The 15,628-nt window shown below is 47.7% G+C and overlaps 1 protein-coding gene across 1 annotated transcript in view; it reads left to right on the top strand.

The window, feature by feature from the left end:
- FGF18 (fibroblast growth factor 18) overlaps window positions 1-15,628 on the top strand; it is a 73,169-nt gene that overhangs the window by 13,792 nt on the left and 43,749 nt on the right. The window contains exon 2 of the mRNA XM_050905435.1: window positions 14,605-14,785. Coding sequence (XP_050761392.1) covers window positions 14,605-14,785 — 181 coding nt within the window. The remainder of the gene's footprint in view (window positions 1-14,604; window positions 14,786-15,628) is intronic.

Below are 15,628 nucleotides of genomic sequence, written 5' to 3'. Positions count from 1 at the left end.
ATGGCAGCACGCAGCAGGCTGAAAGCAGCGGTGATGGTACAGGAGCATCGTTTTGGGGAGGGCATTAGTGAATTGGGAGGTGCAGGAATACATCGTTTCAAACATGCCTTTGGGCTGGGTCTGGGGGATGCCCAGCTTTGGAGCTTACCTCCCTCTCAGTCCTCGGTTTGCTGACCACCTTTGGCAGGGCATGCGGGGAAAGGGTTGGCAGCTTCTCTGCGGGCTTGCGAGAGCGCCGGCCTTGATGAGGAGCATCTTGGGTGCCGACACTGAAACAGAGGTGATTTCCATCTCTTCTGTTTTCCCTTGAAGCTTTTGGAGCTGGCCATACGTTTTGTTCACTGAACGTGAACTTCTAAGCCATTTTTGAACATCTCAGTCTTATATTGGGGATATTTTCGGTGTGAAATCGTGCTTAGCTGATCGCTCCTGGAAGCTCTGCAGCGTGTCACTGCACGGCATCTCAGACCGTGGTTTCAGGTAGGGCCGCCCTGGAGAAATGATAGGAAACAGAAAAGACTGTTGTTAATGATGACTTTAATTGAGTTTTGCTAAATAAAAGTAGGTCTTTGCAGGTAAGTTGATTTGAAGAGATTTATTTAAAGTAAGTAGCACATTCTGAAATGGAAATTGGTTCTGTCCACCTGCTACGTCAGCAGGGCTCCCGTGGTGATGTATTTGGGGTTCAGAGGACATCCAGAGAGCTCCATCCTGCCTTACAGTTCATGAAATATGTTTTGCAAGACAAGCAAAGCATAAAGCAAGATCAAAAGAAAATAACTTCCTTGCAGAGACAAAGGAAATTTTGCATCTTATGGTTTAAATAAGTGAATTACCGATCAAAATCATCTCTGGAAAGCCCTATTCCAGAAATAGCTTGCAAGACTTTTGTAAATAAAGATTTTTTTTTTTTTTTTTTTCTCATGTACATGTGAAGAGAACTATGCAGGAACAACTCTAATGCTGCAGGTGTTTGGTCATGGTAACTTGGGGAGAGGAAAAGGAAACTCATCAGCAATGTGTTGGCAAAGTGTGCAACTGAAATGGGGAAAAGCTGTCCCTCTGAAGGACAAGGGAGTGCTCATCTCCATGGCTGTGATTTCACAAATTGCCATTTATGTTTAGATAATTTGCTGGCGTACTCCACTTTTCACCCTTACTGCTCTTCCTCAAGACTATTACCCCGGGACCCTGCCTTTAACAAGTCCCAGTGGGTTTAGAGAGCTCCAGTGGCTTGTTCCTGGGAGCAGGTCTCCTGCTGGATTGTGCTGTGCTGTTGTCCCAGTTCCCGGCTCTCTCCTCTTCAGGAGCCTCCAACGTCCTTTCCAAACCTAAGCCTTCCTTGTGGCACAGCAGCGGTGGGCATCTCTGGGCCCCTGCATGAACAGGGCAGATGAATCTTACGTCCCCTCTGTCCCCTTTCTCTGAATTTTGGTTTTGGATACAGCTTTTTAAAAAGCAAGGGTTGTGCCCCTGGCTCTTCCAACAGTATCCCAAGTCGGGGCTCGTCTGATAGACTATTTGGATATGGTGGGTGAAGTCCAAGGACAGAGAATATGTCATTACATATTGCCAGCATCACTGATGAGTGGGAACTGGAAGGAGAAAAGGAAATGCCCAGTGGTGGCTGGTATTTTATTGGGTTTTTAGACCTGAGGAGAAGTCACTGTCTCTGTGAATCATAGCTTGAAGCTTGCAGAGATCTTCACATACAACTCCTTTTCCTTTCTTTTGATGCTAAAAGCTTCAGATCAGCCTGGCAGTTGGGGAAGGGCAGGTCCACAGTGACCCCTTAGAATGCTGCCATGCATCAGCCGCGTTCAGCAACACCAGCCCTGCTGTCACAGGCTTAACTTCACTGGGTCAGGATGAAGAGCCCAGAGAGGCTGTCCCCCAAGCTGGGCATCCCCATCGGGTGTTGTAATTAGGCACTGAAAGAGAGATCAGCCTAGAGAGACAGGACTTTTCCCCCTCAATAACTAATATTAGGAGGCTGGAATTCAGAAGACGTGTAACCATTGAGGCTGCTGTGTATTTACCAGTTTCCAGTGATGTTATGGTAGTTTCCATAAGATGGACGTGATACTTGCCGTGAACCTGCAAACGTCTCCCTTCAGAGCGGTGCCGTTGGAGACGGTGGGAGTAAAGAAGATGCTCAGCTGAATGATGGAGAAGACAAACTTTAAATGTAGGAGGGGAGGATGCAAGCTATGGGAGGGATTTTGGGTCTCAAACAGCTAATATCAGCCAGTCCTAAAAGCAGGCATGAAAAAACTGGAGGCAGGCTAGTGGGAATGAACGCAAGGCAGAAGTGAGGTATCAGCAGCGCAAACATTCCCAGCGGAATGACTCCTGCAATTTCAGTAAATCCTCCGATTGGCCTCCAGTTATTGTTAGATGGATTAACCTCCCTGTCCTTGGTCACAACCATTTTCTTATATCCTAGCACTGTGTAGAGGCTGCCAAATCATGGGATGAGTGAGCAGTGACACCTGAGGAGGTCCCTTTCTCCTTGGCACCATTCCCGTGTAGGGTCACTAGGTGTTACCTTGCCAGAATAAGCAGGAGTGGGACCAGTTGGAGCTTAGTAAAAGGTTTTCGGAGAGGAAACTCGATAGAGGAAAAGTGGCACAGGATAATTCGTTAGGGTCTCCAGACATCTCTGCTGAATCAGCTGTGTGCTTCTGGAGATCAGTGCTTGGGAGCTACTGTTCAGGGAGATAGTTGTTAGCCACGTCTCTCTTTTTTTTTTGCAAATGCAATGGAAAAAGATGTTTTGGAAATCCTGCCCTGAACTTGCGTGCGCTGCTCGGCAGTTGCCATGTTTTACCCTAGAGGGAGTTGCTTTTCTGCAATGGGAGCAGGGATCTGTGTGTTCCTTGGACGATGTCAGGGGACCGGGATGAAAGGAGCTACCAGAGTAAACATCGGCTCACTGCTGCGGTGCTGCCACTGCAAATGTTTATTTCTTTTATGGGGAGATTGGTCTCTGATGATCTTCTGTCTCCTTCTGACGGGAGTGTTTTCCTGAGTATCGCTTGGGTTTCCCGTGTCTTGTGCTTTTGCTCCTGTTTTCGTGGAGGTCCCGGCTGGGCTGGTATTGAGCAGAAGAGCCAGAGATGTCACCTTGGACCTGATGGGCCCGTGCTTTAAACCGGTGTTGCAAGTCCTAGGGGTGAATGATTTCGTCTTTTTCCAGGGCTTGTAAAACCCCTGACTGGTTTCAGGGGACTGGGCTTGGGGTTTCTGCTCTGCCCTACTGCCGTGGCCAAACGGGTTTGCTGCTGGAGCATCTGCCCCGGGAAGAAGTTGCTGCTGATGGAGGGAAGGAGAGAAAAGGTCAGGAGTGCTTTGAACCAGGCAGGTTTTTCAGTAATGGGCTCAGGTCTCATTTGAAGAGATGAACGAATTGCTGGTAAGTATTTTTAGTGGGGTGCCTGCAGCTTTTGTCCCAGCAACACCCCCCTGGGAGGACTGCCCTGGTCTCCGCTGCAACCCAACTGGCATGGCCAAGCTGGGCTCCTCCACTGCTGCGTGAGAAACGGGGCGAGGAGCAGAGGGCGATGGGGACAAACCATGTGCTCGACCGGCAGCACCCTGGCGACAAGCGGGGATAGGGGAGGGGCAGCCCCCTCACCCGTGTTTCTCACCTTGGCAGAGCTTTGTGCAAAGGCTTTTAAGTTGTTTGGGAGCGAGTTGGCTGCTGCGGCTGGGTGTGCTTCAAAAGGGACCTCCTCCCCGGCTCACCGTGCGGGCGATACGTGCTCAGGCACGGGTTACTGCGCTGCTGCCGTGTCGGGGACCGGGTTTGTTCTTAGTGTGTTTTGGGCTGGAGAGACTTTACGGTTTCGTCTCGAGGTTTTGTTTCTTGAATGCCTGTTTCAACTGCTCAAAAACACTAATAGACAACTACTTGCAACAGTTGGAATTGCTGAATGGTTTTAATTCCTGCATATCAGGGCAGTTTATTTCAGCAGGAGTATTTTCTCCGTAAAGAAAATAAACTTTTTTTGTTGTTAAGGTAGTGAAGGCAGTTGTAGCATGCCAAGCTCCCCGAATCCACCTGCTGACTTTGTGGATCTGTGATCCCACAGAGGTTGGTTGGGGCTGTTCTGCAAAGCCTTGTTGCAGTTTTCTTTGCAGTGATACCCATGCCACAAGGACGGACACAGGCATGAAACCACTTCTGAAAAATATTTACATCCTGGTGCTAGCAGCGAGGAGTGGTGGCAGCAGCATAGAGCTCTGCAGGGATCCTGGGTCATGCGTGGCCCATGCGAAGCCTGAAGGACGTTGCCAGCAGTCAGCAGAGCATGTGGGGAATTAATGAATATTGAAACTTCCCCCCTGAGCAGAGAGTGCACCCCTTGGGAGGCACGGTGGGAAGGGGGGGAATTGTTTTGGGTTTTGTTTTGCCCTCATTGAACTTGACGGTGTCAGAAATAACTGTGGTGAAGTGGCAACAATGGGAGCGTAGCTCTTCCCCAGCAAAACCATCTGGGGAGAAACCACAGTAGGAGATTTCAGCCGTAAAGGGGAATATTTTGGAAGGCTTAGGCTTGTGGAAGCAGTGATTTTTTGCAGATCAGGACTGTTGTGAAGGCTGTTGTAGTGTAACACATCCTCCAGAGCTGATCCGGTCTTGTCTCCGTGGGTTGTGTATCTCAGGGTGGGTTTGATCTGCATGGTAGGACGTGTCCAGAGCAATGTACGTGCAGTGAGGTCTCTCGGTCCTGGGGAAGTGCGAGGGTTTCTGTTGGCACCAAGGTTTGGGTTGCCGTGATCGTACGCTGTGCAGGTCCAGACCGTGTAGTTACAAGGCAGTGCTGTTCCGGCAATATTTGGCACCAAAGGGGATGAGACCTGAGCGGGTGGCTGGAGTGGGAGATGGCAGGTGGGGCAGTGCCTGGAGGGGATGTGGGGGCTTCACCCTGTCCCTGGATGGCTCCGCCAAAGTCTAAGGTGAGTGGCAGAGCTAAATAAACAGTTGGGTGATACTAGTCCAGCTTGTTCCTATGTTTCTTCCAGTAAAAAAAAAAAAAAATAGTGCAGTAGTAAATGGGAACATTGTACATTTTGGAAAGCTGTGTGCTGAACATGGGAACAAATTGGGAGCCCTGATACCCAGCCTATCCAACTTCTGGCTGGTGAGTGTGACAGCTATGGCATTAACCCTTGCAACTTCCTGCAGCCCAGGCTGCACAGAGATGCCCCATGGAAGCCTGAGGTGACCTCATGAAACCACCATGGAAATTTAATGTATTTCAGTAAGCAAGGGAGGAATCTGTTTGTTCAGCTGTTTGTTTGGTTTTATTTTAATATCCTCTCTTTTTTCCCCTAATTATCTTTTGTAAACTCCCATTCTTATTATTCTGGAATCATCACACTATTTCCTAAAAATATAGTTTCACTAAGATGTGGTTGGATTTTTTTTAAAATGGAAAAGCAGGGGATTTTGTGGGACAGAGTTGTAGCACTCGAGCAACGCTCAACTGCTTTGAACCCGTGTGGGCCCTAAGTCTCCCTGCATCAGTGTCTCCTCCTGAGACAACATCATGTGGATAAATGACAACTTTGAGTCAGGATTGCTGAGATCGCCTTCAACTGGTATCACAGATGTCCTACGAGACCACAGGGCTGGACATTTTAAAGCTCTGTCGTGATCTTGTGTCCCAGTTTGGGAACCCCAGAAAGGACAACCAGAGTTACTTGACAAATGTGCATTTCAGCATGTCCATCTGCAACATGGAGGATCTCAGTTTTGAGACCTCGGTCGACTGACGGTCGGCCAACGGTCGGAGCTGCAGAACCGAGCACCTGCAGATCCCTTTGGGTGCGTGGGGACCTGCAACGACCCTTCGAAATCATCCTGGGGGAGATGAGGTGCCAAAGCTGGAGTGGTCACATTTGCATGGCGTTGGGTGGCTTCGGGTCGGACCTTCTTTCCAGCGCCGACCTCCCTCGCAAGCCCTGGGCAGCGGCTTTGGAAGGCAACGTTTTGCCAGTCGCAGTGGAAGTCAGAAGGACCACCCAGTTCTGATAAGGGCAATTTAGAAAGGAAGGGGAAGATTGTGAAAAGAGGGGCAAAGGGGCACAAAGGGAAGAAAAAAAAAACCAACCCACCGCTGAACAAAAATGAAGATCAAGACCGCTGTTAAACACACTGCCTGCGAGGGAGGTCTCCACCGTGCCTTTTCTAATCTAGAGCCAGCAAGGATTGTATTAACAGCTTCAACGCAATGGAACAAATTAATCCCTGATGTAATTGAAATCGGTGAGGTCTCACAATAGGTGAGTTTGACCCAGTGGGATAGAAATAGAACAAGTATTGGAATGAAGGAGTGAAATGAAGTCACACTGTTCAGCCATTGGTATTTCATTCCTAGAAACAAAGGCCAGACAAATGCAGAGAATACATGGCTCTGCTGGGCATGGTTGAAAGCTGCTCAATAATATCAAGCTTTGAAGGGATATTTCTGTGTGGAGAGGAAGTATGTAGCAGAGATATAACAAGCATTAAAAAGAAAGAAAGACAAAGAAAGAAAGGAAGAAAGAAAAAGCCCTGCTTGCTCGTTGCCTGATTGATAGCTGCGGTAAAATACCAACCCTGATTTTTAGAAAAAGATATATCACAACTGGAGAAAAATAAGAAAAAGAATAAAGGTCTGAATTGTATTTCTGGAGAATCAAAACTGTCAAGAGCTCGTGGCGAGAGGTGGCATCCTGCAGATACCCCTGCAGATGAGATGCATGGGGTTGGTTTGCTTTGGTTAGCATAGGTAGCAGGAACTGGTCCCACTGGGAAGGAGGTGCCTTTTGGTGCTGGGAGGTGGCTCGGTCTTGGCCCCTTCGGTGCTGCTGCACCACGGCACGACGCAGGCTCCTGGGGGGGGGGAAGGTGGACGCTGGAGGGGCGGGCTCCCTCTTGCAGGCTGCTGAGCTGCTGTTGCTCATGGTAATTATATTAATAATGTGACTTAGGGGCTGCAGCCAGTGGCCTGGTTCTGAATTGGTGAGAACGGGCAGATGCAGGTGGAGATGTGAAGGACAGGGGTGTTGGAGCCTGTTTAAGAGAGCTGCGTTGCAGCACTTCAGCAACACTCTCGTGCTGGGCTTTGCAGCGGCAGGCAGCGCTGGCTGGAGGCGCCTTCCCTTCCTCTGGTTGCACGCGAGTACGGCTGGGGTTTTAAAAGTCATTAATCAAGGCTGAAACCCTGCTCTTCCCCAGACTGAATCATTTCCCAGGGTGGAACAAGTTTAAAATGTCACCATCTCACAAATGGTGCGTTTTCACAGTTCTGGCTAAGGCTCACTCCATCATCAAAAGGAGAAATTTGGTTTTCTCGAAGGCGGCATCATCTTTCTCTAGAAAATGGCCAAATACTGACTGATGGGCCATAAAACATTCGTTTCCTCAAATCTCTCAGGTTCCAGTTTTTTGGCACTCCCTCCCGCCTTCCTCGTGGTTTCATACCAGGCTCAGTAACACTGTTCTCTGCCATCCGAGGGTTGATGGGCACGTTGCTTTAGGGGAGCTGGATAGCAGTGGTACATGGCTTGGAAAGCTGGTGGGATCTCGGGGAGGTGCTGAGGAGTTTGGCTAAGCGATAGCTGTGTTTCTCAGAGGCTGCGTGTTTCAGAGAGAACGAAGGTCTGACGCTGCCCAAGGAGATTTAATGTATGGCCTCTCTGAATGCGGCAGGCAGCTCTCTGGAGAAAAAGAGGCTCCGCTTGCAGAGCAGCTTTTGGATCCAAGTATGCGTCACCTCGCTGAGCTGTATGTCCCCTCTTCCAAGCCCTGGAAATGTCTTCTCTCTGCATCTTGTTTAACATTTCTGAAATCCAAAGGGACAGGCAGGCTCGACCCCCTCATCACCCCGTTTCCTTCTCCTTTCCAGCTCCATCCCTACATGCACTTCACTTAGAGTGCATTAAACAAAGAGCAAACATCCTTGAATTTCACGTACTGCAGCAACTTGAAAGCGCTCAAGTCAAAGAAATGAGGGGCTCAATTTCAGAGCATATCTGTGCAGGAGCGGGGAGAGCTCTGGGTTTCTCCCCATGATGGGCCGAAGTCTCCTGCATGGGCCCATGCCGAGGGAGAGCTCGGCACCCATCCTCGGTGCAGGCAGGAGCTCCTCTGCAACGAGGGCAGGCACAGAAGGGGAGGTGGAGGTGGTCTGCTGCTTGGCTTTCTTCCTTTCCCAGTGTGGTGAAATGGAGGTTGGGAAGAGAGCGGAGAAAGGGAACAGCCTGAACACATCGCAAGGAGAAGCACAAGGGGGAAAAGTATTATTCAAGCTGGAGGACAGTGTTGGTACAAGAATAAACAGATGTAAACTGGGTATAAATATACAAGGTAGAAAACTAAGGCAGAGAATATTAGGCAAGTGTTTCTGAAACAGCCTTCTAAGGAAGCAAAGACAAAAGATGGTTCATGACTTGGATTTGTGAACGAGCTATAGAGTCGTACAGCTCTTTTGGAGCGAGATCTTTTGGCATCTGGGTTTTAAATAGGACATTCATGCTTGTCCGATGAAATATTTTTTTCCCACCCAAAAAAAAAAAAAACAGAAAGCGTTTCAAGTGAAATACTTTGTAAACACCGTTGGAGGAGTCTTTTGTGGAGTCTCGTGTCTGCATCGTTTTGAACAACCTCTTCCATGGTGCACCGTCTTGCCTTTTCTCCCAGTGCATCCTGGAGGGTACACAGTCATCATCCAAGGTGACATTTCCCAAGACTGAAAGTGCAACTTAGCTTTTTGGATATTTATTTTTCAAGGAAAAAATATTTTTCTGTGGATAGCAGGAAGAAACAAACACCAAAACAAAGGTCTAAGTTCTGTTATTTTGAAAGGTGTGGTTACATTTGTGCAATTCTGGCACTGTCATGCCATAGCCTCTCTCCCGTTGGATGCACGGAGATTCCCTGTGAAGTGCCCTCCCCCTTCGCTCTGAGTTTCTGCTCCGCATCTGAATACGGAGCCACTTTGTGTTAGATGAATTTCCAAATGTGCTTCTAAGCCCAAAGAAGTGAATACGTCAAAGCAGTGCACGTCCACTTCTGTCTGGCTTCGAACTAGGGTCTGTAACCTGAAGGTAACAATATCCTGGCGATGGATTGACTTTGCCGTTAAGAGGAGGACAAAGCAGCAAATAAGGAGTGCATTGTGTTTCACTGTATGTCGAGGACGGCTGTCATGGTGAGCTAGCAAATCCTGCTGTAATTGGCATAGAGGAATTTTGCCAAAGTCATGGAAGCAAAGTGGTTTGTTACTTGCCTTTGCGGACTTGAGAAGAGATCTGTCTTGGATATCCTCTTGTTGACCTTATCGAGTTAACTTTCATGTGTTTAGAAGGTCATGGAGAAAATCATTAATATTAAGTTGTTCTGATGGCTGAAAGGTAATAAGTATTTCCTGCTTATCAGATGGGGTTTGAAAGGACTTTGAATAGCTTGATTTGTTTATCTTTTGCAATCGGTACAGCCCTTAGCGAGAGGGATTTTGTATTCCTAGTTCAGTTTGGGGAATGACATATGGTTTGCTCTCTGATGAGGCTTGGAGGCTCCGTAGGATAAAAAGCAAAAAATCAGGAAATTCTGAAGTCCAGCTCCCAGCTAAGTTGGCCATGCTGCGGGCCTTGGACATCTCGTGCTGTAACGCTTTATGACATGAACAATAACAGATTAACATCCCCTTTTACTGGAAAGCTCAAAATAGAAAATTCAAAGTGCGTAGAGGTTGGTTGGATGGAAAGCCAAATCCCATAAACACGGCTTGGCACCGCAAGGGTTTCGCTGACCTTGGCGGGGCTGTGATTGCGTTCCGTTGACAACAAGGCATCGGTGTTTGCAGAGATGTGGCACGAGCTTGTGTAGGACTAACATCACAGTGCTGCTGTCAGAGGCTTTTGCCGTTCTTGGGCATTTCTTGGATTACTTAATGGTGAAACCTTAGGCTGCATCAGCAAAATGGTCTTTCCCTCACCCTCCACCTGGCATTTAACAAATAGGAGAGTCATTCTTTAAGCTGAAGGATCATTGTAAAGCCATTTAAAATGAAATCCACTCATTGTTTGAGAATCATTCGGCAAAAAAGCACTTGAAAAGCTCCCAGTGTGGGCTGTCTGAAGACAGATGTCGTTTCTGGTTTCTGTGGCTGTTTGGAAAGGAGGTAGGACTAAATGCACCTACCTTGAATGATTGGGCAAGTACAACAGCGAGGAGGGAGAGCTGCTGCTTGTCAGGAGTCAGGCATTTCTGATGCATCAGTTGCTTGATGTGATGGTTGTTTTTAAAAGGAATGCTGTTTATTCCCTTGCATAAGCCCTGTATTGCCAACTGTATTTTTAGGATGTCTTTGTAGCTGTATGTTATCACTGAAAGATGTAGTGATAAATAATAAATGGAGGAACTGATTGAAAAGAAAAAGAGAGGAAGTGTAAAAATGAAACCAAATTTGATGCTCTGTTTTAACGACTGGGATTTTGCAGACTATAAACTGTCGGCAAAGAATGAGATGGAGTTATATGAAACCCACTGTCCTGAGATGCTGAAGTTGTCCTGCATAGACAGCTGTCCATACCAGTTGGATAGATTTGCAAAATAGACCACAATACAACCCCAAATCCCACCAAAACGATGGAGGAGATAAAGTAATGCAGGAAATCCTTTTCCTGTCCCTGGAGAGTGTCCCACAGGGCACGTTGCTGGTCGGGAGCTAGAAGGTGCAAGCAGCCATTCATTTCAGGGACCTATTGTGCTGAACTCTGGATCCAGAGTCTGTAGCTTTTGCTACCTACAGCATAGATATATGGATGATCGGATTGAAAGGCCAAAAAAAAAAAAAAAAAAAAAAAAGACGGTCATTTTGTGTATGATGGTTTTTATATGCAGTAATAACATATTAATAGTAAAAAAAAAAAAGGAAAAAATATTTCCTTTTGCTTTGGTGAACAGACGTGAAAGCCCTTAAGTTTTCAAGTGGGGCTGAGACTTAAAGACATTTCTGCATTTGTTTTTGTGTGGTTGTGATTGTTACGGAAATGTATTTGGGGGTGGATGGACTTGGTTTTAGGTGACCTTCTTGAGTGAGTGTTGGCGATCAGTTACTGAAGGAGGCATACGTTACTAATTTTTTTGAGATTTATGAAAGAGAGTCTCTCTTATGGTATATATAAATGGACTTTCTTATCTCAAGTGAAGTTAGCTGCTTGAGGGAGTATACTCTTTAGGGCAGGAATACTGTGAGAATGGATTTCAGCAGTGATCAAATAGGTTTTATCTCATGAAATCGACACTGCATGAAATTTTATTTTAGAGTATTGGTACCCTCTGCTGTGGGCCAGATGCAGCCCAGGCTGGCACGGCTAATTCACCTTGGCCGCACTCCAGCAGAGCATCCTGTTTCAACAGAGTAATTAAGTGTGTGCTTATCTTTAAGCAGGCAGCTAAATCCTGGTGGTTTCACTGCTGCTCTGGACCACGGCTTCTTGACTAGGGGACAGGTCAGCTGCAAGGAGAACCTGTAGCATGTTCCTCCTCCTGGATTTCTTTCCCTGGGTTAGAGCTGGGCCTGTTACTGGAGAAGCGATGGAGTGATACACGCTTGGGCTGACTTTATTTCAGGGGTCGGTGTCCCCTGCTGCTCCCTGCGTCAGGCTACCGCTGGGCTTGGACAAGGTGTTGGGGTTGTGGGTGATGCCAGCCAGGCCCGTGGCTGGGGGAGGAGGAGATGTCATCCCTCTGGGCTGCAGCGTGCCCTTCTTGCGAAGGGAGGAGACACTTAATTAGCTGATCTCGGGCAGGAGAACTGAGACAAACATGGACAGGCAGATTCATGGCATGTTTGGAGCTGACCACAGTGCGGGATGGCTCCATGGGTGCTCCGGAGTCCACCCGGGCACTGCGGCTACAGGCTGGTGCCTCTGCGGTGTGAGTGCTCGAGAGACAATTAAAATAGAGAATTAAAACATGTTTTGGAAAACAGATTGCCTTTTCTGTTTGAAGTTTCCAAGAAAGCAAAGCAACCTGCCCTTCCCCCCACTTCAGATCCCACCTGTTTTTTTTTCCTAGAAAAATGTGAAATTCATTAACATGTGGTGAAAGCAATGTAACGACGTCATCTTGATTTAAAATCTGTTTTAAATCTTAAAATGATGGAGCCAGAATCTTAACTGCAAATAGCTGTGCTTTTGTGGGTACGAGGTAGACTGTCAACGTTACTCCAACATCTCTGTTTTTAGCAGTTTAGCATCCTTTGCAACAATATCATTTTAAAAGAAAGCAAGAAGAGATGTAGGAAGAAAAAAAGAAATGAATATTATTCGTGTCAAAAGCCAAGTCCTGCTTGCTGTGCTCAGTCGTAGCTGTGGTGCCTCGGGAGAGGAGAGCGAGCAGAGCCTGGCCCAGTGGTGGCCACGAGCTCCGTCAGCATCCCGCAGTGCCCTCCTGGCAGGTGCCATGGCTGCTTCTCCTCTCGTGTCCTCAGCTTTGCGTCACGGCTTCTTGCTGCGCTGTTTTCTGAGAGTGGGAAATATTGCTGTGATTAATTGTGTAATTCTTGTCTGTCACCTCTGTCATCACCTTGAACGTCTGTTTAGACCCAGCGTCGCCCTGAATCGCCTTTTGCTCAGCCTGTGCGTTCAGCTCCTGCAGTCTCCTCCCGCCTTCTGACAGTAAAATAAGAGAGTTAAATTGCTTTCTCTCCTAGGACTTGGGATTCAAAGAGCATAATCCCAGCATTTAATAAGGGCAGCAAAGGCGATCCCACAACATCCCTGTGAACCTCATTGCTGTTGCCACTGTGCTGAATATAATGTTTTTGTTTGGGTTGCTTAGTGAAGGTCTGGTGCTAAGCAGCGCTGCCTGCCTGAAGTTTTCCTCCTGCTGCTGATCTGTGTGTCTACTCGATAACTGGAAACGCTGAAAAGTTCTTTTGAGGTTTTGACTTTTAGGGAGTTCTTGCCTTCGAAATATTTGCTGGTATGAGACGACACATGCAGGAGGCTGAAGTGGGGCTGTTTTGTGTGTTGTGGCCACTTGCTCTTATGTGTTTTAGCCTGGAATGGACCTGAATGAGGATTTATTGACCCTTTTTCATTTGCATTCCCAGCTCCATCCCCACACCAATATATCAGGACACTGTTGCTTGCAGGCTAGGAGGACAAGTGTGCCATAGCGGGAATGTGTTAGGAAGAGAAGCAGTAACCCTGCTAGGAGTAAATGTCATTCCTCTGCCAGTCCCAAACCTAGGCATCATTAAATTCCCATGTGATTCTTATTTTGTGGTGGATTTTGTGTCTTACACCCAAGTGGTATACAGTATTAGAGCTCACCAACAACCAGTAGGCTTTGAATGGTCTTTGTCTTGGTCAAATTAAAAATTGCCTGTTGTGCGGTGGTTTCATGTGTGTGCCACTCGATAATCTTTTGCTTTTGGTTTCCGAATGATTTATTGTCCTGTGAAGGGAGTCTGCCACCGAAATATTGTCCGTCTGTGAGTTTGAAGTGGGCAGTGTGGATGTTGTGGTGCAAACGCTCTCAGGGATGGATTGTGGAGCGATTTCTGGGCTTGCGTATTGTTTGGGCGTGAAGTGCTTTTGGGTGCGTGCTGCCCGGCCTCCCCTTTGGGAGGGTATCTTGAGAACGTCTGGGTTGTCTGGTCCTCTGACCTTGGGCAAGGTGGGACGACTCTCTGGAAGCAAAAGCAGGAATCCTGTTTCAGTGTTTCTTGGGAACAGTTAAGATAGGAAACCAGACCTCCAGAGAAGGGCAGATGTGTCAGAGAAAGTTTCTGGTAATATTTTAAGGCTGTAGTGAACTAAGGTTAATTTAATCCACTGGCCAGAAAAAACAGATGAAGCGGCTCAAGCGATCAGACCTGGTAACGGCCTCACGGCTGGACGTGCTGGTTTGGCCCTCGCTGGTCCTTGTGATCTCTCCCCAAGCCGTGGCCGTGTTGAGGCGGACCGAGATGCATCCATAGACGGTCACTAATGAGCTGGCTTCACTGAAAAGCAGAGCTGGCAGAAAAGTTAGGCTGAAGAGTACCCACGTACAAGTGACGTTTTTATCATAGTAGATTTCATGCCTGGTGCAAAGCTAGAGTCCAGTCTGCTAATGTCAGCATAAATAGTTTTTCCCCTTGACTTCTTCCCTGTAGTTAATCCAGGGAATCAATGCAGCTGCTGAAGGTGAAGCACAAATTACCTGAAATGGAGTTACCCATCCCCTTTCTCCCATACGTGTCCGTGTAACCTGGTACGGGCTATGCATATGCAAAGGAGAGCCTAATTTATGGCCAGTGTGGCTGACCAGGATTAAATCAAAACAGGACCAATTTACTCACCCCCCCCCCCCCCCCCCCCCAGTTTGATTGTAAAAAAACAGGTTTGGTTTACTGTCGAGAGCCAGCTCTGGCTAGAATTACATGTTGAGTGCCTGATACCGCGGCTGCAGCTGTCAAGGGAAGGGCAGCCAAATCCGAGTCCTCTTGCGCCACGTGCCCGTTGGCAGGTTGGTGTGCAATCTTTCTGTCCAAGATGCTTGTTTTGTTTCACGGCCTGTTCCGTTCTCTCTCCCCCCTCCCCATCCGCTCTCAGATGTTTGCTGCCGAGGAGAATGTAGATTTTCGGATACACGTGGAGAACCAGACGCGAGCGAGGGACGACGTGAGCAGGAAGCAGCTTCGGCTCTATCAGCTCTACAGCAGGACAAGTGGGAAACACATCCAAGTGCTCGGCAGGAGGATCAGTGCCAAAGGAGAAGATGGAGATAAATATGGTAAGAATATTTACTGGTATCCCTCAGACTCCAGGTCAAAGGCTTTAATCCTGTATGTGGGGCTGAGAACCTCTTGGGAGAAAAATAAGAAGAGCAATAAAAAAAACGGGATAAAAGGGAAAAAAAACCTTTCCAGGTTAAGAACATGGGATTTGTTGTGTTGGAGCAGGCTCTCAGCCCGGCTCCCAGCTGCAGGCAGTTCCCACAGCAGTGTCATGCCCCAATTTATTAGTATATGATGGCGCTTGAAGAGAAAAATCTTTTTCTGCCCAACGGATGAGCTCACAGTGTGTCTACTGGAATTCATAAACGATACCCAGGTTGGTGATTGGGGGTGTTCTTTCCCCGTGAACTCTGGGCTCGAGTTTGGGTGAATCCAGTGCTTCAATGGAGCACTCTCATCTGTCTAGGTGGGGGGATATTTGGTTTGAGCTGAAATTAAGCAGACTTTGGAGCTTTGAGAGTATCCCAGAGCTTAAGTTGAATCTCGAGGCATGTGGATCCTGCAGGAACGCAAATAATTGAACTTCCCCCGGGCTAGCATCACGTTCAACTCTTCTCATTGTGATTTGCACACAAGCAACATGCTAGAAATGCTGCTAGCAGGCTGAATTACGAAAAAACGCTGTAATTCTGGTACATTTTGAGATGATTGCGGCAGAGATACTTTTGCTCAAGTTGGTTGCTGGAAGGATTTTAGGGCTGTTCAGAGAACTGGTCCTTTTTCTTTTATGGATGTACAGCCCCACGCGTTCGTGCGTTGCTGCAGAGGTGTGCGTATGCATTGGCTAGCATGCACGTTCATGTGAGGTTGACTTCACGTGCAGCCCTGGTGAGGTGGAG

This window comes from Gymnogyps californianus, chromosome 14 (genome assembly GCF_018139145.2).
Source record: "Gymnogyps californianus isolate 813 chromosome 14, ASM1813914v2, whole genome shotgun sequence".
NCBI lineage: Eukaryota > Metazoa > Chordata > Aves > Accipitriformes > Cathartidae > Gymnogyps > Gymnogyps californianus.
The sequence above is the reverse complement of the archived record's forward strand: the minus strand, read 5'-3'. Positions and strand labels throughout refer to the sequence as shown.